The 21972-nt window shown below is 34.4% G+C and overlaps 1 protein-coding gene across 31 annotated transcripts in view; it reads left to right on the forward strand.

Annotated features, from left to right (window-relative positions):
* The window catches only part of HERC4 (HECT and RLD domain containing E3 ubiquitin protein ligase 4), a 129599-nt gene that overhangs the window by 31729 nt on the left and 75898 nt on the right, over positions 1 to 21972 (forward strand). For 17 of the 31 annotated variants that reach the window (XR_014076492.1, XR_014076491.1, XR_014076489.1 and 14 more), the window contains 4 exons: positions 4263 to 4339; positions 11169 to 11390; positions 12456 to 12547; positions 19706 to 19836. Coding sequence is in view for 22 of the 31 variants with exons in the window: in XM_081568917.1 (XP_081425043.1) it covers positions 4263 to 4339; positions 11169 to 11390; positions 12456 to 12547; positions 19706 to 19836 (522 nt within the window). In the remaining 9 variants the exon portion in view is untranslated. Of the gene's footprint in view, positions 1 to 3297; positions 3388 to 4262; positions 4340 to 11168; positions 11391 to 12455; positions 12548 to 19705; positions 19837 to 21972 lie in introns of all 31 variants that reach the window. The other 14 variants (XR_014076486.1, XR_014076487.1, XR_014076488.1 and 11 more) reach the window with 2 other exon arrangements.

Here is a 21972-nt window from a genome sequence, read left to right on the forward strand (position 1 = left end):
AAAAACTTAAAGTATACATTTGAAGTATTTGTTTTGTTTTAACATATTAAAAGGTTTTTTTCATCTTTAGTTTGATGGTTTATATTTGTTCTAGTAATGAGCTGTCTGTTGAGACTTTGGTATATGTCACATTAATGTGTTTTCTTTAACCTGTAATCAAATTCTGCAAAACTCCCTAAACAAATTTCTTCCCTTTTGTTTGTTAACAATTAAATAGCAAACACATTTCCCATTATGCTTTTAGTGCCTCTTAATGATGGTGCTGTTGGGAGAGTTTTTTCCTTAAGCTAAGTAAATTGAATTTTTTTAGTCATTTCAATTTTGACTTCTTTTAGAAAATGTTAATTTGCAGCCAAATGGCTATTGGCTACAAAATGCAAAGCATTCATAGGAACAGAGTGATCTCACATTTGTCAAGTTCTCTACTGCCTTTATTTCCTTCCATAAGTAATTATTGTAGAATGGGATTTTTTTTATTTAAGATTTTAAGAACTTTGTGTTTTTAGGATTGAAAAAAGAGTTAGATGTTAGATTTTCTAAGTCCTTATTTTCAAAACTATGATTCACAGCAAGGCTGTCTAGTTTCCCATATTTTTCACTCCACTGAATTCCCCCCCCCTTTTTTTTTTCTGTTCAGTTCTGGTATAAGAGACAGTAATCCATAGATGCTTAGTAAAGAGAAAATTTTATTATGTGACAGTTTATTTGAAGGTTGCCCAATAATCCTGTTATTTGTGACTTTGCTCTTTATGAACCTGAATGGGGACCTGTAAGAGATCTTAATTGAGTCCTTTGGTTTAAACGTCTCTGTTTTTGTACTTACCGAACATGTTACTAGTTTTAAGCTGTGTATAAGGGCGTCTTTCCTATCGAACTTTCTCGGTTTTTCATTGGGCTAATCTGATTTGGATCTGTTGTGACATGCACATATATATACATATACATAAATTTTTACTGGTACTTCATATTTTAAAGAGCAGTTTAGTATTTCAGTACAGTAGGAGTATGTTTTTATGAAAGACAACCAGTGATTTTTTTTTTCCCTTTTTAAATCTCAACGCCAAATCATTTTCTAGATCCAAACCTTTTTCTACGTGCTTAGAAATGTCAGCCCCCTTTGTAACTTTTTCATACGTTTTTGAATAAAACATATGATAGGAGGAAACTCAGACATATGAATAGATTTTCTTGATTTAACTCAGTTTTGAAAGCATATTGCAGAACATTCCCGGGCGGTCCAGTGGTTAGGACTGTGCTTTCACCTGTAGGCCATGTTGGATCTCTGGTAGGGGAACTAAGATCCTGCAAGCTGCATGGCATGGCCAAAAAGTATGTTACAATTTCAGCCTAATATTAGCGTATGAAAGTGCAGAGTATTTCAGGTTAAAAAGAAAATTGAAGAATGTTTAATGGCATAGACTAGATCAGTTGTTAGCCTAAATTTTTCAAAATCAGCTATGACTTTTCTCGGATGAATAAGAAAGTTGTGACTTAATTGGGAAATAGAAAATTGTTGATTATGTTTTACTGGGAAATTTATTTTTAAAACCACTTTCTTGAAGTACATTTGGCATACAAAAAGCTGGATTTATTTAGTGTATACACCTTGATGATTTTTGAATTGGCAAAATATTTAATGCTTTAGTTCTTCAAATTCTTGATTATGTACTGAATTCTTGATTATATACAAACTTTTCACTGTTTCTTGTTAATGGTTGTTAAAGAATTTTACCTTCACAGACAAATTGGAAATGACTGGTTTCTGCCCATATTGCCACTGTACATTAAGTTGGAAAAATGTAACAATACAACAGTACATATATTCAGCAATTTATGTTTTGACTTCAAGGCTTCTCAAGGGAGGGGTGTATAAATCTTTTTTCCAAGTTTATGCACTATTTTCTTAAAATTTCAAGCATTTTTCAAAAATCAGTGAAGAAATAATTATTTTATTTACAGTGAATAATTTTAGTGATGTTGTGGCTATTTAAAAATGTTTGACAAGAACTCTAAACTTGAGGGAGTTAAATTTGTAAGTATTTATAAAATATTTACCCTAGACATCTGAAATTTTGATTTTCTTTTCATAGTTCTTATTAATTAGGAATCTTTGTGTACATGTGTAAATATATTTTTATTTACAGAATTTGTTTTATTTTACTTTCCTATTAACTTGATTTGAATCCTTTTAAAAATTGAAAACTAAAAAATGTTTACATTATCTTTTTTACTCATTGGGGTTTATTTTTGATGAATTCTATAAAACTTTGTTTCATTAAGAATTTTCTGATTTCTCTCTTTAGGAAAAATACACCATGGTAAAATTGTTTTACTATTCATATATATCACAGTATTTTTGTTTCTTTTTTAAATTCCTGAAAGCTTAAAAAAAAAGCAAGCCCTCTTCTCTTTCCCACTTCCACTCCCCCATCTTCAGTGTATTACATCTCCATAGAGACAAAAGCAGAGATTTCTTTCCTTTAAAACAGTAATGCCACAGAAGAACATCTTCACTTGTCTTGAGCAGACACAACTAAAAAATTCATCCTATATTCTAAGCTGCATGATAATATTTTGGTAATGAGAGTCACTGAGTGTAAATTGCTGTGCAAATTTAGAAGTTTTGGGGGGCAAACTGTATGAGTAGTTTAATACTAAAGCTCAAAGAAGTTACAGATTCACTTATCCTCAAACAGTAGACACTTGACATACTTTTTGTTTCCACATACATTTTGCCAGGCACTGTGGTAGGTGCTCAGGATTCCATGGGTATAAGATTATATTCCACTCTAACAGAGCTATTGTTTAGCAGAGTATACAAGTAATAATTAAATGAATAAGTGTTCAGTAATTTATAGAGATAAATGCTGTGAAGGAGAAAACAGGGTGCTGTGAGAATGTAGAATTTGAAAAGATTTTACTTAGTCTTGCAAATTGGGCTTGATACCAGGAACAGTTGTTTTTTTAAAACCATTTAATACCGTTCACTAGTCAATGTATGATGTACCTAATACGCATAAGCAGTAACAGTAAATGTATAACTTTACAGTTGTACATATCCATGTGTTTTTTATTCCTGTTTTTGCTTTGCCAGTGTATATATAGCTTTTTGCTATATTTGAAAATCTGAAAATATGTTGGACCCTGTTAACTTGTTTGATTCTGCTAAATGGTAGCAGTGCAACTCTCAAATTTTGTAGTTAAGAACATAAATCCACTAAATAAATTACTTTTAATACAACAATATAGAATTAGAGTAACTCTCCTTTTTCCCGCTCAAAATTTGGTTTGCTGAAGCTGCCTCCTGAAAATCATGGGTATCGACACTCTGGTCAGAACTTGCTCCGGACTCTCATATGGCAGAATCAGGTCAGGTGGCAGTATCAGGTAAAGGGAAATAAGAAATATATTGTATTTTCCCACCCCCCTTTTTTTTGAAAATGTTAATTCAGGAAAAACAGAATGACCAGGTGATGTTGAACTACATAAAACCTGGGATGATTCATGCACAGAGTTACTTGATTTTCATGATGTTTTAACACTTAGCCTTTAGAATTATATTACAGTTAAGGAAAAATCAGAAATTGGGGGGGAAAAGAAGCTAAAAAAAATGTAAGGCAGAAACATGAGATGGCAGAAATATGACCTCACACATCAGTGATCATAATAGATATAAATTAATTAAATTTCTGTAGTAAAGAATTAAATACATTTAATATCACTGATTTAGATGCGAAGCAGAAGGATAGTCCAAAAGGACTAGGTTTCATAATTTGTGAATTGGTAGCATCACATGATAGGAATCCCTGCTGGTTCTTAAGGAACTTGATGGAGGAGAGCATGTACTAAACTGGGCCAAACACCAATTTTCAACAAATTAGATCATGTACATTTGTCTTAGAAATATATTACCAAGTTTCATACTTTAAGTTATAGTTTTTTCTAATTTTGATAATAAAAACATACGAAAGCACTGAAGTGTGAGCATAGATTACTGTGCTTAAATATTGTCTTTCGAAGTGTTTTCTTATCACACCTCTTAATTTTTCATACTTAGATTTTGTTTACTGATTTTAGCGTAAATTTTTTTGTAAATTGGGCTTGTGTGAAAAAAGCATAAACTGCTAGGTCATGCTAGTAAGGAACTGCTGGTAAGGAAACTCTTTGCACATAGTAGGTGGTCAATAAATAGCATAAATGGCATTCAGGATCCATTTATTAAATGGAACTAACTAATTCTGATCTCTCTTCTTCTTTTCTAGAAATATTAAAAGTTTGTCGGATATCCAGATAGTACAGGTTGCTTGTGGTTACTATCATTCACTTGCACTTTCTAAAGGTAAGCATTGCTTCTATTTTCTTTTGCCTTTTCAGCTTTCTTATTTAAAGCCAAAATTCCTTCAACTTCATCCTTATTAAAGATTGCCCTGGTTCTTCTTTATCCTTTTCATTTCTGTATACATTTTAGAATTAGTTTGGCAGTTTTCACAGACACTTATTAAACTATTGGGATTTTGTTTGGGATTGCATTGTCTCTAAATCGAATTGAGGAAAATCTTTGTAATACTGAGTTTTTCAATTCTTCAACAGGTGATAATGTCTCCATTCATTTTAATTTCCTTTTAATTTGTCTCAAGAATATTTTGTTCTTTTCTGTGGAGAGGTCTTACATACATTTTGTTAGGTTTTTCCATAGATATTTGATGTTTTTTGTTATTCTGAATGGCGTCATTCTCAAATCGTTTTTTGCAAAAATATAGACATGAAATTGATTTTTTCCATCTGATTGTTCTTTAGCTTGCTGAACATTATTCCTTCATAGCTGAGGAAGTTTATAACTTATCCAATTTCATTTGATCTCACAGATAAACTTTTTATGACTAGAAACAGAGAAAGTTGTCTAAACATCCTGTTACCTTTGCTTATTTCTTTTGACTTCTTCCTATGCTTGCTAATGATTATGAGTTAGTAGAGAACCTGCCATATATATTTATTTTTATATAGTTTTAAAATTTTGTTTATTTATTTTTGTCTTTGCTGGGACTTTGTTTCTGTGCGCAGGCTTTCTCTAGTTGTGGCAAACAGGGGTTACTCTCTAGGTGTGGTGTGCAGGCTTCTCATTGTGGTGTGGCTTCTCTTATTGAAGAGCACAGGCTCTAGGGCAAGGGCTTCAGTAGTTGCTCCCGGGCTCTAAAGCACAGCTCAGTAGTTGTGGCACACGGGCTTAGTTGCTCTGTGGCATGTGGAATCTTCCCAGGTCAGGGATCGAACCCATGTCTCCTGTGTTGGCAGGCATATTCTTTACCACCGAGCCAGCACACATGCATCAGGGAAGCCCCATGTATTTGTTATATCGTTAAAAAAAATAAGTTTCAGTGGCTTTATTATTATTAGTTTAAATTTATTAAATGCCTAGTGAGGCCTACTGTGAATGAAACAGGAGACTAGAACTATAGGGAAACACTGATAAATTAAGAGACAGTTTTAGGGACGACACAGACCACAGCCTTGTCTATTTCAATGAAACTAAGCCATGCCGTGTGGGGCCACCCAAGACGGATGGGTCATGGTGGAGAGGTCTGACAGAATGTGGTCCACTGGAGAAGGGCATGGCAAACCACTTCAGTATTCTTGCCTTGAGAACCCCATGAACAGTATGAAAAGGCAAAAAGATAGGACACTGAAAGATGAACTCCCCAGGTCAGTAGGTGCCCAACATACTAATGGAGATAAGTGGAGAAATAACTCCAGAAAGAATGATGGGATGGAGCCAAAGCAAAAACGATACCCAGCTGTGGAGGTGACTGGTGATAGAAGCAAAGTCCGATGCTGTGCAGAGCAATATTGCATAGGAACCTGGAATGTTAGGTCCATGAATCAAGGCAAATTGGAAGTGGGCAAACAGGAAATGGCAGGAGTAAACGTCGACATTCTAGGAATCAACGAACTAAGATGGACTGGAATGGGTGAATTTAACTCAGATGACCATTATATCTACTACTGTGGGCAAGAAGCCCTTAGAAGAAATGGAGTAGCCATCATGGTCAACAAAAGAGTCCGAAAGGCAGTACTTGGATGCAATCTCAAAAACGATAGAATGATCTCGGTTCGTTTCCAAGGCAAACCATTCAATATCACAGTAATCCAAGTCTGTGCCCCGACCAGTAATGCTGAAGAAGCTGAAGTTGAACGGATCTATGAAGACCTACAAGACCTAGAATTAACACCCAAAAAAGATGTCCTTTTCATTATAGGGGACTGGAATGCAAAAGTAGGAAGTCAAGAAACACCTGGTGTGACAGGCGAATTTGGCCTTGGAGTACAGAATGAAGCAGGGCAAAGGCTAATAGAGTTTTGCCAAGAGAACACACTGGTAATAGCAAACACCCTATTCCAACAACACAAGAGAAGACTCTACGTCTGGACATCACCAGATGGTCAACAGTGAAATCAGATTGATTATATTCTTTGCAGCCAAAGATGGAGAAGCTCTATACAGTCAGCAAAAACAAGACCGGGAGTAGACTGTGGCTCAGATCATGAACTGCTTATTGCCAAATTCAGACTTAAATTGAAGAAAGTAGGGAAAACCACTAGTCCATTCAGGTATGACCTAGATCAAATCCCTTATGAGTATACAGTGGAAGTGACAAATAGATTTAAGGGACTAGATCTGATAGAGTGCCTGATGAACTATGGACAGAGGTTCGTGACATTGTACAGGAGACAGGGATCAAGACAATCCCCATGGAAAAAAAATGCAAAAAAGCAAAATGGCTGTCTGAGGAGGCCTTACAGATAGCTGGGAAGAGAAGAGAAGCAAAAAGCAAAGGAGAAAAGGAAAGATATTCCCATCTGAATGCAGAGTTCCAAAGAATAGCAAGGAGAGATAAGAAAGCCTTCCTCAGCGATCAGTGCAAAGAAATAGAGGAAAACAGCAGATTGGGAAAGACTAGAGATCTCTTCAAGAAAATTAGATGCGAAAGGAACATTTCATGCAAAGATAGGCTTGATAAAGGACAGAAATGGTATGGACCTAACAGAAGCAGAAGATATTAAGAAGAGGTGGCAAGAATACACAGAAGAACTGAACAAAAAAGATCTTCACGACCCAGATAATCAGGATGGTGTGATCACTCACCTAGAGCCAGACATCTTGGAATGTGAAGTCAAGTGGGCCATAGAAAGCATCACTATGAACAAAGCTAGTGGAGGTGATGGAATTCCAGTTGAGCTATTTCAGATCCTCAAAGGTGATGCTGTGAAAGTGCTGCACTCGATATGCCAGCAAATTTGGAAAACTCAGCAGTGGTCACAGGATGGAAAATGTCAGTTTTCGTTCCAATCCCAAAGAACGGCAATGCCAAAGAATGCTCAAACTACCGCACAATTGCACTCATCTCACGTACTAGTAATGTAATGCTCAAAATTCTCCAAGCTAGGCTTCAGCAATACGTGAACCATGAACTTCCAGATGTTCAAGCTGGTTTCAGAAAAGGCAGAGGAACCAGAGATCAAATTGCCAATATCTGCTGGATCATCGAAAAAGCAAGAGAGTTCCAGAAAAACATCTATTTCTGCTTTATTGACTATGCCAAAGCCTTTGACTGTGTGGATCACAATAAACTGTGGAAAATTCTGAAAGAGATGGGAATACCAGACCATCTGACCTGTCTCTTGAGAAACCTGTATGCAGGTCAGGAAGCAACAGTTAGAACAGGACATGGAACAACAGACTGGTTCCAAATAGGAAAAGGAGTCCGTCAAGGCTGCATATTGTCACCCTGCTTATTTAACTTATATGCAGAGTACATCATGAGAAATGCTGGGCTAGAAGAAACACAAGCTGGAATCAAGATTGCCGGGAGAAATATCAATAACCTCAAATATGTGGATGACACCACCCTTATGGCAGAAAGTGAAGAGGAACTAAAGAGCCTGTTGGTGAAAGTGAAGGAGGAGAGTGAAAAAGTTGGCTTAAAGCTCAACGTTCAGAAAACTAAGTTCATGGCGTCTGGTCCCATCACTTCATGGGAAATAGATGGGGAAATAGTGGAAACAGTGTCAGACTGTATTTTTTTGGTCTCCAAAATCACTGCTGATGGTGATTGCAGCCATGAAATTAAAAGACGCTTACTCCTTGGAAGGAAGGTTATGGCCAACCTAGATAGCATATTTAAAAGCAGAGACATTACTTTGCCAACAAAAGTCCGTCTAGTCAAGGCTATGGTTTTTCCAGTGGTCATGTATGGATGTGAGAGTTGAACGGTGAAGAAATCTGAGCCCTGCAGAATTGATGCTTTTGAACTGTGGTGTTTGAGAAGACTCTTGAGAGTCCCTTGGACTGCAAGGAGATCCAGTCAATCCATCCTAAAGGAGATCAATCCTGGGTGTTCATTGGAAGGACTGATGTTGAAGCTGAGACTCCAGTACTTTGGCCGCCTCATGCGAAGAGTTGTCTCATTGGAAAAGACCCTGATGCTGGGTAGGATTGGGGGCGGGAGGAGAAGGGGACGACAGAGGATGAGATGGTTGGATGGCATCACTGACTTGATGGACATGGGTTTGGGTAGACTCCGGGAGTTGGTGATGGACAGAGAGGCCTGGCGTGCTGCAATTTATGGGGTCGCAAAGAGTCGGACACCACTGAGTGACTGAACTGAACTGAACTTAGGGACCTTGTGATCTAACAGAAGAGGCAGATGTACAAATATTATAATTGACGCAGAAAAAATATATACTATTTTTGGTCAAGGTAGAAGTAAAATACTGTGGGAATAAGGGAAAAAGTGTAGTTTGTCAACAGAATTGGTAAACGTATAAAGAAGGTCATATTTGCTGCAAGTCTTGAAAGATGAATATAATTCAGAATTGGAGACCTATTGAGAAGCAGCTAGGGGGAAATGTTAAGAATTGGCTAAAGTAATAGTACTAGTGAGGGCATAGAAGGAAAGTATTTTGTGTATTTGTGTATCGGCATATAATTTTACGTGGGTATTTTCAGATCATGGGAGACATTTTCATACTTAGGTAGAGTTTGAAGTAAAAACAAATCTGTTACAAAGGGCCTTACATGCCATGTTAAGGGATTTGGATTTATTCCATCTAAGGAATAAAATGGGGGGTGGGGCTGGCATCCCTGTATTTTTTTATGTTACCATTTCAACTTCTCTTTTGATACTTTGGTAGATAGATTCAAGATAAATTTAAACTCAAAGGCTTTACTGATGAGAACAGTTTTTCTGTCTTGACAAGTATTCAGCTTCATGTTTTAGCAGTGTCTTATTCATTTAATGAAAAAGAAATTTTTGGGATGGGGAGCAGATCTCTCAGTATGAACTAGGCACAGTGGTAAGCAATACAGTACTAGCCTTTATGGTGGTTGTTTAGTTGCTAAGTTGTGTCCGACTGTTTTGTGACCCTGTGGACTGTAGCCCACCATGCTCCTCTAGCCATGGGATTTCCCAGGCAAGAAAACTGGAATGGGTAGTCATTTTCTTCCCCAGGGAATCTTCCTGACCCAGGGATCAAACCCTTGTCTCCTGCATTGGCAGGTGGATTCTTTACCACTGAGTCACCCTTAGGGACTAGCCTAGCCCTTACGGGTCAGTCATACAGATAACAGTATAGTCATGTACTACAAAAGAAGACTGTAAAGAAAAAGGTTTGAAACACTCAGATCCCGTAACAGGAGGACTGAACTAATCTTGGCGATTAAGGAAGGCTTCTTGCTGGGAGAGAATAGAAGTAAATTAGACAAGGGGGAAGAGAAAGTTTAGGCAGAGTGTGTGAGACAGAAAGTGTGTAAGAAATAGGCTTTGGAGAAGATGAAGGAAGGTGAGTATGGCGAAAGTATAGTAAGTGAGGGAAGAGATTGGTGTTAAATGGGCTCAGAAACATAGGTAGATTTTGTAGAACCATCTAAGCCTTGTTAAAAGTGTTTATCTCAAGAGCAGTGAGAAGGCACTGACAAATTTTTCTCAGGTGAGCAACATTTCAAATCTATGTTTTTAAAAAAATCAGCTCAAATTTTTAAAAAAAATTTGAGTTTCATTATGAAATCACATGAACATATAAAGTTATAGAACAATTAATTTGAAACTTACCCAGACCAATATTATGGTGTCTACCATATATCAGATCTACATTTTTATATCTCTGTATGTACAAATGTCAGCTAGTTATGTCCATAGAGTATTTCTGCAAGTGCATATCAGCAGTTGGTAAGAGTGCTTATCTTGGGAGAGGAACTGGTGATCTAGTTTGGAGAGAAACTTAGTAAGTATATACTATTATGGTATGAATTTTTAAAATCAGTTGTTAGTCAATTATTAGTGCCATTTATTTCATAAAAATAAGTAAAAGATGTTTAGAGTTGTAAAAAAAATGTAGCAATGGGTGAGCAAATGTGGCCAAGTAGAGAGAACTCTTATAAGAACCTGGTGAAATGGGTAGGTGTGGATCTATGAACCATATATTACTTTAGAAAGAAAACTGTATGTGACTTGATTGATAGGTGATAGATTAATTAATAGAAACCTGTATGTAAGGTAAGAGAGGAGAGGAATATGAAGGATGATTCCTATGTTTATGACTTGTGCTACTGAATCAGTTAAGATGGTTATTTACTGAAAATGAGGAACACTAGGAAGAGATCCAGGTATGGGAGGTAGGAAGGGGATCATGAATTGAGTTTAGGGCATGCTGAACCAAAAGTACCTTTCAAATATTGAAGTATAGCTGTCAGGTAATCTATTGGATACATGGGTTTGTTGCTCAGAGGAGAGATGTAGGGTAGTGATAAATTTTGAAGGTGTTCAGCATGTAATTGATAACTGAAGCCTTGAGCTTAAATGAGTCCCTCTTGGGAGAAATCATAGAATAAAAATGAGACCTGAGGAATATGAAAAAGAGATGGTACTTTCTTAAGGAACATCAGAAAATGAGATTACCCTCAGTTATGTGACTTACCCTATTTATTAGTAAAGTGAGTCAAACTAAAACTCTACTAATACGGATTATTCTAGATAGTATCATATAAGAAGTAATTGTAAGGAGGAATATGTATTTTCATCCAATGTAAGGAAGAATGTCCCAAAATAACGATGATTTTCAAATGGAATTTTTTTGTGTAAGAAAAATAGTAATTTATGATTTTTGTTTTACAGCAAGTGAAGTCTTCTGTTGGGGACAGAATAAATATGGCCAACTGGGTTTAGGCATTGACTGTAAAAAGCAAGCTTCACCACAGCTGATTAAGTCTTTACTTGGAATCCCTTTCATGCAAATTGCGGCCGGAGGAGCCCATAGTTTTGTACTCACCCTTTCTGGAGCTATCTTTGGATGGGGACGCAACAAATTTGGTCAACTAGGTCTTAATGATGAAAATGGTAGGTTTGCATTTTTTATAGGTATGCTTTTAAAGAGAGATGATTTTTTGAGATGGATTAGTGATTCTTAGTGTCAGAGAGAAGTATACCCAAATCTTCCTTGGGATTGAGGTGGAGAAGGAGAGATTAGTTTAAAAATTCCACCTGATAATATTTTTAGGAGATTGTGGGAAGGCCAAAAATATTATTTTATTCTAAAATAAAATAGAGAAAGTATATCTGGACAAAAATCTTCATTGTTTAATGGTTATTAAAAGAAAATTGAGAAAAACATTACTTCAGATTGGTAACCACAATATCAGCTACCATCAGTTGAAAAAAGTTGTAACATTATCCTAAAAAGTAACATGAAGTGTTCATCTATTTGAGTATTTCAAAGAAATATTTATTTCTGAGTCATTTAATTAATCTGTTAATGGTGATGCTAATGTCTTACAAATAAACTTTTTGAATTTTAAAAAATTATAACTACCTAAATTGGGATTTTGGGAACTGATTTTTCATAGCTGCATTAGGTTGAATGCCAATATTTGAAACACAAAAACTGATTTAATAAAGTTCAACATAATTATAATGAATTAGACAAAAGTGAGTTGTTTATCTATAACAACTGGAAATGATAACAAATAATACTCTTAGAATTTAAAAATACTTTGTTCTGCATAAGAAAACTATGTCAGATTAGGACATTATATCTTTCCTGCTATAAAACATCAGAAAGTATAATTTTAGGCTTCAAAGTAGGATGCTATGAGCTTAATTATCATGAGGTGGATGTAAAGAATGATATATATGTATTAGAAGCAGTCAAAAGCTTTGAAATTCCTTGATTCCTGAGTGTAGGTTGGCATTGAGGCAGATTAGTATTTAAATTCCCCTTTTTAGACCTCTCCTTTATCACTGTAGTAGGAATAGAAAGACTTGGCAACCCAACTTAGCCTTTTACTACAAAATTATTGAATTGTAAATTGGTTTAATTATCACTGTTTTAAACTCTTATTTAAAGCAGTAAGAGTTTTAATTTTAAAAATACTGTTTGTTAATGTCTCTTATTGAAATTTTCAGATAGGTATGTTCCTAATTTACTAAAGTCACTAAGAACTCAGAAAATAGTTTATATTTGTTGTGGAGAAGATCATACTGCTGCACTAACCAAGGTATTGTACTCCTGTAAAACTTTTTTATTAATATTTATGGTAGTTATTTTGTAATAAGTGAATATCTTAATGATATGTATATTGAAACCTTGAGGGTTATTGATGTCTAAAAAATAGTTTATCTTGAAAAAGGGACTTAGGTTATTATTTGTTCTCAAAAACAGTTTACCTGATATTTCAACTGTTTTATGTTATGAAATGTGAATTGTGATCTGCTGTTTGTGTGGTGATGATACATATTGTTGAGTTTTTCAACTTAATGTTAAATACTGCTTGAATAATATTGTGAATGAAATAATTTCTTTTTAGTTTGTTAGGCTTACTGTGCTTTGTGTATCAATCCCATTTATATTGTATAACTCGGCCTAATTTTAATTTAGTGTCCATGTGGCTTATAAGTATAACAAGTAACAGAGGAGACTGAATTCTTTTATTATCCCTAGGCCAAGAATCAGTATTATGCAAGCAGTTATAATGAGCTTTCATCACAATCTTGCTAATGGTTTTAACTCTGACCTCTCACTTTCTTGAATATGTACCAGTTCAGTATCAATACTGTATAATTCTCTAGCAATTAGAAGTAAAATGAAAATAGGCTAACCTTTACCAGCAGTGTTATTTATTATAGTCATCTTAACATAAAGGAACTAGCAAATTATTATTCACTGAATTAGAGATTAATATTTTTGCTCCTTTATCTTTCTTTATCCTGCATAGTAGATAAAATTGGCAAGAAAAAATTACTTCTAATCAGATTTATAAAAATTCTACACATTTACCCCCACCATTGGAAATTTCAAAATAAGAATTATTCTCAGTCCTTATCAGATACAGTGTACTAAAGATACTTTAAAAAATATTATAATGACCAATTACAAAAGTTAATTTTTAGAAAAGTTTTATTGTACTTGCTTTTGAATAAGGAAGTTTTATTATCTCTGCTGATCTTATTACCATATTTTATTTATTTTTTAAAAAATCATTCAAATTACAGATGTAATCACTGTTGGCAAGTTATAAATTTTAGTGATTCTCTTCTGTCATTGATATTTAGAAGAAAGAAGCTGTGTTGAACATAATAGTAAAGACTATTTTGTATATTATTCTTTAGGATTAACTTTGTGGTAGAAATATTCACATGTTAATGCTTTCCAAATTCATCCTTTCAGATAAGCACTTATCTTATTTTCCCAAGATTTCTAATTCTTTAAATCTGTTGAGTTTTTTTTTTATGTCAGTTCTATTAATCTTCTGTATTTTTTCTCAAAACAGTAGCTATATTTTTCTCTTTTGAGAGAAAAATAGATACTTATCACTGGAATTTTTGGTGTATATTATTTTCAACAAAATTAGATAGTTTTAGCTATTTCAAAAGTTAAGATTTTTTTTTAGTTTTCCTTGTTTAAAGTTAGAATATAGTTGTGTATCAGTGCCTTTTGTTTTCCTGGAAGAACTTCTTGAAGATAGATTAGGATTACTTTACAAAGCAGTTTCCTTGTGCAAAACAAACAGGAAAAATTAAAAAAAAACCCACAAAATTTTAAAAACAGAATAAATAGACATGCATGTTAATGGATATGAAGACACTACCATAAAGATGTCAATTTTTTTCAAGTTCTTTTATAAATTCATTATGCAGATTACATGTACATATACCGTTTGACTTATCAGTCCCTTAACAATTTTAAGAATCTATTCCAAAGATACAAAATTTATGTATACACAAGGCTGTTTGTTGTGGTAATATTTTAATAACAAAAGAATAGAAGAAATCCAGATGCCTATCAGTAGCAGCCTAATTGAATAAACTATGGTAATTCCACTGTGTGTAGTGTCATGCCCTGTAAAACAGAATGAGGAAGATCTCTATTTTGTTGTAGAATGATTTTCAGGATATATTACCATTGAGGAAAAAGAAGATACATGTTATTTATATTTGAAAAGAATAGGTAGACCAAATGAGCCTTGCCTTAGGTTTTGACTTTGAAACCTAGAAACTCTTATATGTAATTAAAAAGCTAACATATTTGTATATTAAAACAGTTCTACAAAATTACTAGTGACACAACTACAGAAGATTTCTTTTAGGTCATTTTAAAGTACAGTATTTTGTTGTACATCACTAGTGGGAAATAGCCTAAAGATAAATTGAATTCACAAAGAGCTCTTAAACTGCATTCTGTAGTCTTACTGTTAGTAGAAGAATTGGTACTGTTATTTTCACTATATTACATATAGAATAGGATAAAGCAAATAAGTATTTATTTTATTGTCATTAGAAACCAAGATTTTCAGCTTAAGAGAAAAGACATATAAAATGGTAGCAATCAAATTAAAACTCAGTAATCTTTGCTTTGACTCACAAGTATCAGTGTGAATTACTTTTCTCCTTCTAAAATAAATTTGTTTGCTATGACTACTGAAAGATCTGAGATATAACTAAATATGTGTAATCTAGAAGCAATGAATATTCTTTGATTGTTGTAGATTCTCTACTAAAAAGAACCAAGACTTCTTAGAAAAGAGTCTGATCTCATATCTGGAACCAAAAAAGTATGAAAATAGCCTTGGGTATTTTGTGTTACAAAAAAGCAAAGACTACTAAGATCATGTCACAAGGACAACTTGAAGAAGTGTGTTCAGTGGTCAAAAAAAGGAAATAATATCTTTAATAAGTGGAAATACACCAATTATAAAAAATCTATGACTTCAAAATGATCTTCTTTTTACCCAAATCAATACAAAACAAACTTCATTGCTTACCCTTGGGAGTTGCTGAAACAACTCATTTTCCTAAAAATTAGTAAATGAGAAAAGCATTTTTATTGTATTTCATGATAACTTAATAGCTGATAAGTTTTCTATAGAAGAATTTCAGCTAATAAATTTAGAAGAAATATTTTTTAATACTAATTTTATACCCATTTTATAGTCCTTAATGAAGTTCTGAATCTAGACAAAGATCAGCATTAAGCTTAATGGGAATAGATAAGGCTGAAACACACTGTCCCACTTATTTTTAATGTTACCAGTCAGACATGATTATTGACATGCCAAGATACAAAGGTTCATAAGATACTACTATCAGTAATTATATATTAACAAATTTATCAGATAACCTGGATGAAATGGGTACATACTGGAAACATACAGACTACCAAAACTGAATCAAAACTGTTTACCAAAAGAAACAAAATCAGACTATGCCTCTAATGAGTAAGGAGATTGTAATTAAACGTCTCCCAAGAATGAAAAGCCCGGGATCAGATAGATGTCTTTACTAGTGAATTCTACTATATAAAAAATAATTAACACCAGTCCATCTCAAACTCCTCTGAAAAACAGAAGAGGAGGGAACACTTTCAAACTTATTTTATAAGTCCAGCATCATCCTGATATCAAAGCCACACAAAGTCACTGCAAGGAAAGAAAGTTACAAGCCAACATCCTTGATGAGTATAGATGCAGAACTCCTCAATACTACCAAACTAAATTCAGTAACACATTCAGATGATTATATATCCAGTGATCAAGTGGGATTTATCCCTGGGATGCAAGGATGATTCATCATTTGGAAGTCAGTGTTATACACCACATTAATAGAATGAAGGATAAAAATTATATGATCATCTCAGTAGATGTAAGAAAAGCATTTGACAGAGTTCAGCATCCTTTTATGATACTGTACAAAGTGAGTATGGAGGGAACATGCCTTAACATAATAAAGGCCAAACCTACCACATATAATAATTAATGGTGAAAAGTTTTTAAAGTGAAAATTTGAAAGTTTTTCCTTTGGGATCAGGGACAAGACAGGATGTCCACTTTCACTACTGCTTTTTAAGATAGTATTGGAAGGGGAGTTCCATGGGAGTCTAGTGGTTGGAACTCCATGCTTCCTCTGTGAGAGGATATGGGTTCTATCCCTGGTTGGGGAACTAAGATCCCACGTGCTGTGTGGCCAAAAAATAAAAGTACTGGAAGTCCTAGCCATAGCAATTAGTCATGAGAAAAATGAAAGACATTCAAATTAGGAAGGAAAAGGTAAAATTGTCTCTGCAGGTGACTTGATACTATAAAAAGAAAACCCTAAAGACTCCTTGAAAAATCTGTTAGAACCAGTAAACGAATTCAGTGATGTTGCAAGATACAAATTAACATTTAAAGTGGGTTGTGTTTTGATACACTAACAAACTGTCTAAAAAGAGAAATTTAAGCAGCAGCCCCATTTACAGTAGCATTAAAAACAATGTAATGCTTAGGAATAAAGGTAGACCAAACAGAGGAAAGACCTATACACTGATAACTATATGACATCAATGAAAGAAATTGAAGAAGAAAGAAATAAATGGAAAGATTTCTCATGTTCTTGAATTTGAAGAGCAAATATTGTTAAAATGTCTGTACTACTCAAAGTGATCTACAGATTCAGTGTAATCCATGTTCAAATTCCAGCGGCAGTTTTCACAGAAATAGAACATCTTAAAATTCATACAGAACCACGAAAGACCCAGAATAGCCAAAGCAACCTTGAGAAAGAGCAATGAAGTAGAGGCATGGTGGTTCCTGATTTTAAGCTATATTACAATGCTGTGGTAACCAAAACTGCATGATAGTGGTGTAAAAGCAAGCACATATATTAATGCCAATCAAATAAAATAGATAGTCAGAAGTAAATGCAGCTAATCATTGACAAGGTGCCGAGAGCACACTGATGCTGGGAAATCTGAACATCCACATGCAAAAGCTGGATCCCTAATTCATACCACTTACAAAATGTAGCTCAAAGTGGAATAAACACTTAAATGTAAGGCCTGAAACTGTAAAACTCCTAGGAGAAAAACTGGGGAGAAAGTTTCTTGGTATGAGTCTTCATAGTCATTTCTTGGATGTGACACCAAAAGCACACAGATAACAAAAGCAAAAATAAACTAAAAGCTTCTGTACAGCAAAGGAAACAATCAACAAAATGAAAAGTCATCCTGTGGAATGAGAGAAGATATTTGTAAATCATATATCTGGTTAGGGGTTAATATCTAAAATATATAAGGAACTCACATAACTCATGACTGAAAAAGTCTAATTTAAAAATGGGCAAAGGGCTTAAATAGACATTTTCTGGAGGAGATACACAAATGACCAAAAAGATCATGAAAAAGGTACTCAGTATCAACATCACAATCATCAGGAAATGCAAATCGAGACCACAAACTCACATCTGTTACGATCACTATAATTAAAAACAAAAACAAAACAGGTATATGGAGAAAGGGGAACCCTGTACATTGGTGTTGGAAATACAGCTTGGTAGAGCCATTACAGAAAACAGTATGAAGATTCCTCAAAATATTAAAAACAGAACTACTATAATATCCAGCGATCCCACTTTTGGATGTATTTCTGAAGGACGTGAAAACAGGATCTCAAAGAGATAACTGTGCTCATTTTTATTGAAGTATTGTTCACAATAGCCAAGATATTTAAACAACCAAAGTGTCCACTGACAAATGAGTGCATAAAGGAAATGTGATATGTACATGTGTGCGTGGGCATGCATACATACACTGAAATATTCAGTCATAAGAAGGGGAAATGCTTTCATTTGTAACTGCATAAATGAACCTGGAGGCATTATGCTAAGTGAAATAAGCCAGGCAAGGACAAGCACTAAATGGTATCACTTATACATGGAATTGTTTAAAAAAAAGTGAGAGGGAAGGCAATTAGGAATAGAAAGCCAAATTCACAGAAACAAGAGGTAGAATGGTGGTTCCCAGGGTGTGGGGCGTGAGGAAAATGGGGATAGGTGGACAAAGGGTACAAACTTCCTGTTACAAGATTTTTAAATTCTGAGGATCTAATGCACAACATAGTGACTATTAGCAATGGTATTCTGTACTTAAAATTTGCTAAGAGAGTAGATCTGAGCTTTCTCCTCCCCCTAAAAAAGTATGTGAGGTGATGGATGTGTTAATTAATTTGACTGTAGTAATAATTCCACAGAGTATATATATGTCATGTTGTCTACTTTAAATATTTACAATCTTATGTCGTCAGTAATGTCAGTAAGATGAAAAAACCTGAGAAACAAATCTTAACACTTGCTATTTCTGTCCAAAAAAGGAAATTAATATTTTTTGTGTATAAGAGTACTGTGTTATATATTTTTATCTGTTAGAGGTATGTTCCATTGAGAATACATACACATTTATAGGTGAAATGATTTATTGATCACAGTTTACCTGTTTAAAGTACCTCTAGTACAGTTTTTTGCTTTGAAATACCCCCCAAAAATGGGTGGGAAGGGCATCAATGAACCAGGGTTACCTAAGTTTTACCAGTTAAACTGAGTGATGGTTCTGTGATAATTCGTATGTAGATAAATACATATATTTTTATATATATGTATTTGTCTTTACTTTTGTGCCTTTGTTGAAATTTCCCATGATAAAAAGATTTTAAAGAGAAAAATCAATTTCCTGACATAGCAGTCTGTATAAATACTCTTATCCCACTTTCATTTAATAGCTTAAATTTGTTTACATAGCTGCAACTATGAGGAAAAGCAATTGAACTGAAAAAATACTAATTGTGCTTATGTTAAACTGTCATCATGAATTACTTTTTAAAAAATATTACCATTAATCCAGTTATATATTTTATGATAAATATTTTAAAGATTGTCTATAGTTTAGTAACAGTGTGCTAAGAGTAGGTATATTTGTGCGCTCTGTTTACACATACATTTTAAATTTTTTTGCAGAGCTACTTTGGAAACTGAAAATGATACCATTTTTAGGTTTTATGAAATTTTATAAGTACATACTGTGATTTGACAAGAATATAAAGATAGTAAAAGGCAGTGCAAAAAATAGTATTGGTTTAGTGATGACTTTGTCATCATTATTGTCATCATTGGTTTGATGATGACCATAAATACTTCTAAAATATGTGAAAATAATCAGCAATATCAACCTAAAACTTTTAGTTTTAAGATGTATTACCTTGAAAAGTTAGCTATCTTATCATCCATTAAATTAAGAAGACAATAGAAAAGAAAATTGACTCCATAGTTACATTAAAGATTAACTTATTTTCCTGAAGATTATTTCCTTTTATCAGGCTTTCTAATCACAAAAGATTTTGTCTTCTTTTTAGGAAGGTGGAGTGTTTACTTTTGGAGCTGGAGGGTATGGTCAGTTGGGTCATAACTCTACCAGTCATGAAATAAACCCAAGGAAAGTTTTTGAACTTATGGGAAGCATTGTGACTCAGATTGCTTGTGGAAGGTAAGCGGTTATAGAAAAGAGTACTTTGATCTATAACCCAATTGTTAAGTTTTTTTTTTCTTTTTAACAATCCAGGGGTCTTTTAATTATTACTGTTATTATACCATGAATTCATAGGGAATGACTTCCAGCAGCTCAGCCTCCCTTCCATTGGTTCTTTTTTTTTTTTTAAAGTTGTAACAGCTTTTATTGAGGTATAATTGACATACAATAAATTGGACATACTTAAAGTATACAGCTTGGTAAGTTTGAAAATAAGTATATAACTGTAAAATCATCACTATAATCATGAAACTGAACATACAATATAGCCACCAAATTTATCTTGTACTCTTTCGTAGATATTCCATTTGGTCGCACTTAGCTATACCCCAGCTGCAGCTGATCTGCTTTCTATCACCATATTTTATTTTCTGTCACTAGGTTAGTTTTCATTTTCTAGTTTTCCAGAAAGGGTATCATACAGTACACACACATTTTTGTCTGACTTTTTTTTTTTTTTATAAATTTATTTATTTTAGTTGGGGGCTAATTACTTTACAATATTGTAATAGTTTTTGCCATACATTGACATGAATCAGCCATGGGTTTACATGTGTTCCCCGTCCTGAACCCCCCTCCCACCTCCCTCCCCATCCCATCCCTCTGGGTCATCCCATTGCCCCGGCCCTTAGCATTTGTCTCATGCATCAAACATGGAATGGTGTTCTGTTTCACATATGATAATATACATGTTTCAATGCTATTCTCCCAGAACGTCCCACCCTCACCTTCTCCCTCAGAGTCCATAAAATTGTTCTATGCATCTGTGTCTCTTATTCTGTCTCGCATATAGGGTTATCGTTACCATCTTTCAAATTCCATATATATGCATTAGTATACTGTATTGTTGTTTTTCTTTCTGGCTTACTTCACTCTGTATAATGGGCTCCAGTTTCATCCATCTCAGTAGAACCGATTCAAATGTATTTTTTTTTAATGGCTGAGTAATATTCCATTGTGTATATGTACCACAGCTTCCTTATCCATTCGTCTGCTGATGGACATCTAGGTTGCTTCCATGTCCTGGCTATTGTAAACAGTGCTGCGATGAACATTGGGGTACACGCGTCTCTTTCAATTCTGGTTTCCTCGGTGTGTATGCCCAGCAGTGGGATTGCTGGGTCATATGGCAGTTCTATTCCCAGTTTTTTAAGGAATCTCCACACTGTTCTCCATAGTGGCTGTACTAGTTTGCATTCCCACCAACAATGTAAGAGGGTTCCCTTTTCTCCACACCCTCTCCAACATTTATTGCTTGTAGACTTTTGGATAGCAGCCATTCTGACTGGTGTGAAATGATACCTCATTGTGGTTTTGATTTGCATTTCTCTAATAATGAGTGATGTTGAGCATCTTTTCATGTGTTTGTTAGCCATCTGTATGTCTTCTTTGGAGAAATGTCTGTTTAGTTCTTTGGCCCATTTTTTGATTGGGTCGTTTATTTTTCTGGAATTCAGCTGCAGAAGTTGCTTGTATATTTTTGAGATTAATTGTTTGTCTGTTGCTTCGTTTGCTATTATTTTCTCCCATTCTGAAGGCTGTCTTTTCACCTTGCTTATAGTTTCCTTTGTTGTGCAAAAGCTTTTAATTTTAATTAGGTCCCATTTGTTTATTTTTGCTTTTATTTCCAATATTCTGGGAGGTGGGTCATGGAAGATCCTGCTGTGATTTATGTCAGAGAGTGTTTTGCCTATGTTTTCCTCTAGGAGTTTTATAGTTTCTGGTCTTACGTTTAGATCTTTAATCCATTTTGAGTTTATTTTTGTGTACGGTGTTAGGAAGTGTTCTAGTTTCATTCTTTTACAAGTGGTTGACCAGTTTTCCCAGCACCACTTGTTAAAGAGATTGTCTTTTCTCCATTGTATATTCTTGCCTCCTTTGTCGAAGATAAGGTGTCCATATGTGCGTGGGTTTATCTCTGGGCTTTCTATTTTGTTCCATTGATCTATATTTCTGTCTTTGTGCCAGTACCATACTGTCTTGATGACTGTGGCTTTGTAGTAGAGCCTGAATTCAGGCAGGTTGATTCCTCCAGTTCCATTCTTTTTCCTCAAGATTGCTTTGGCTATTCGAGGTTTCTTATATTTCCATACA

The sequence above is a fragment of the Giraffa tippelskirchi genome, chromosome 2 (genome assembly GCF_054371585.1).
Source record: "Giraffa tippelskirchi isolate mGirTip1 chromosome 2, T2T-mGirTip1v1.2.pri, whole genome shotgun sequence".
Classification (NCBI taxonomy): Eukaryota; Metazoa; Chordata; class Mammalia; order Artiodactyla; family Giraffidae; genus Giraffa; species Giraffa tippelskirchi.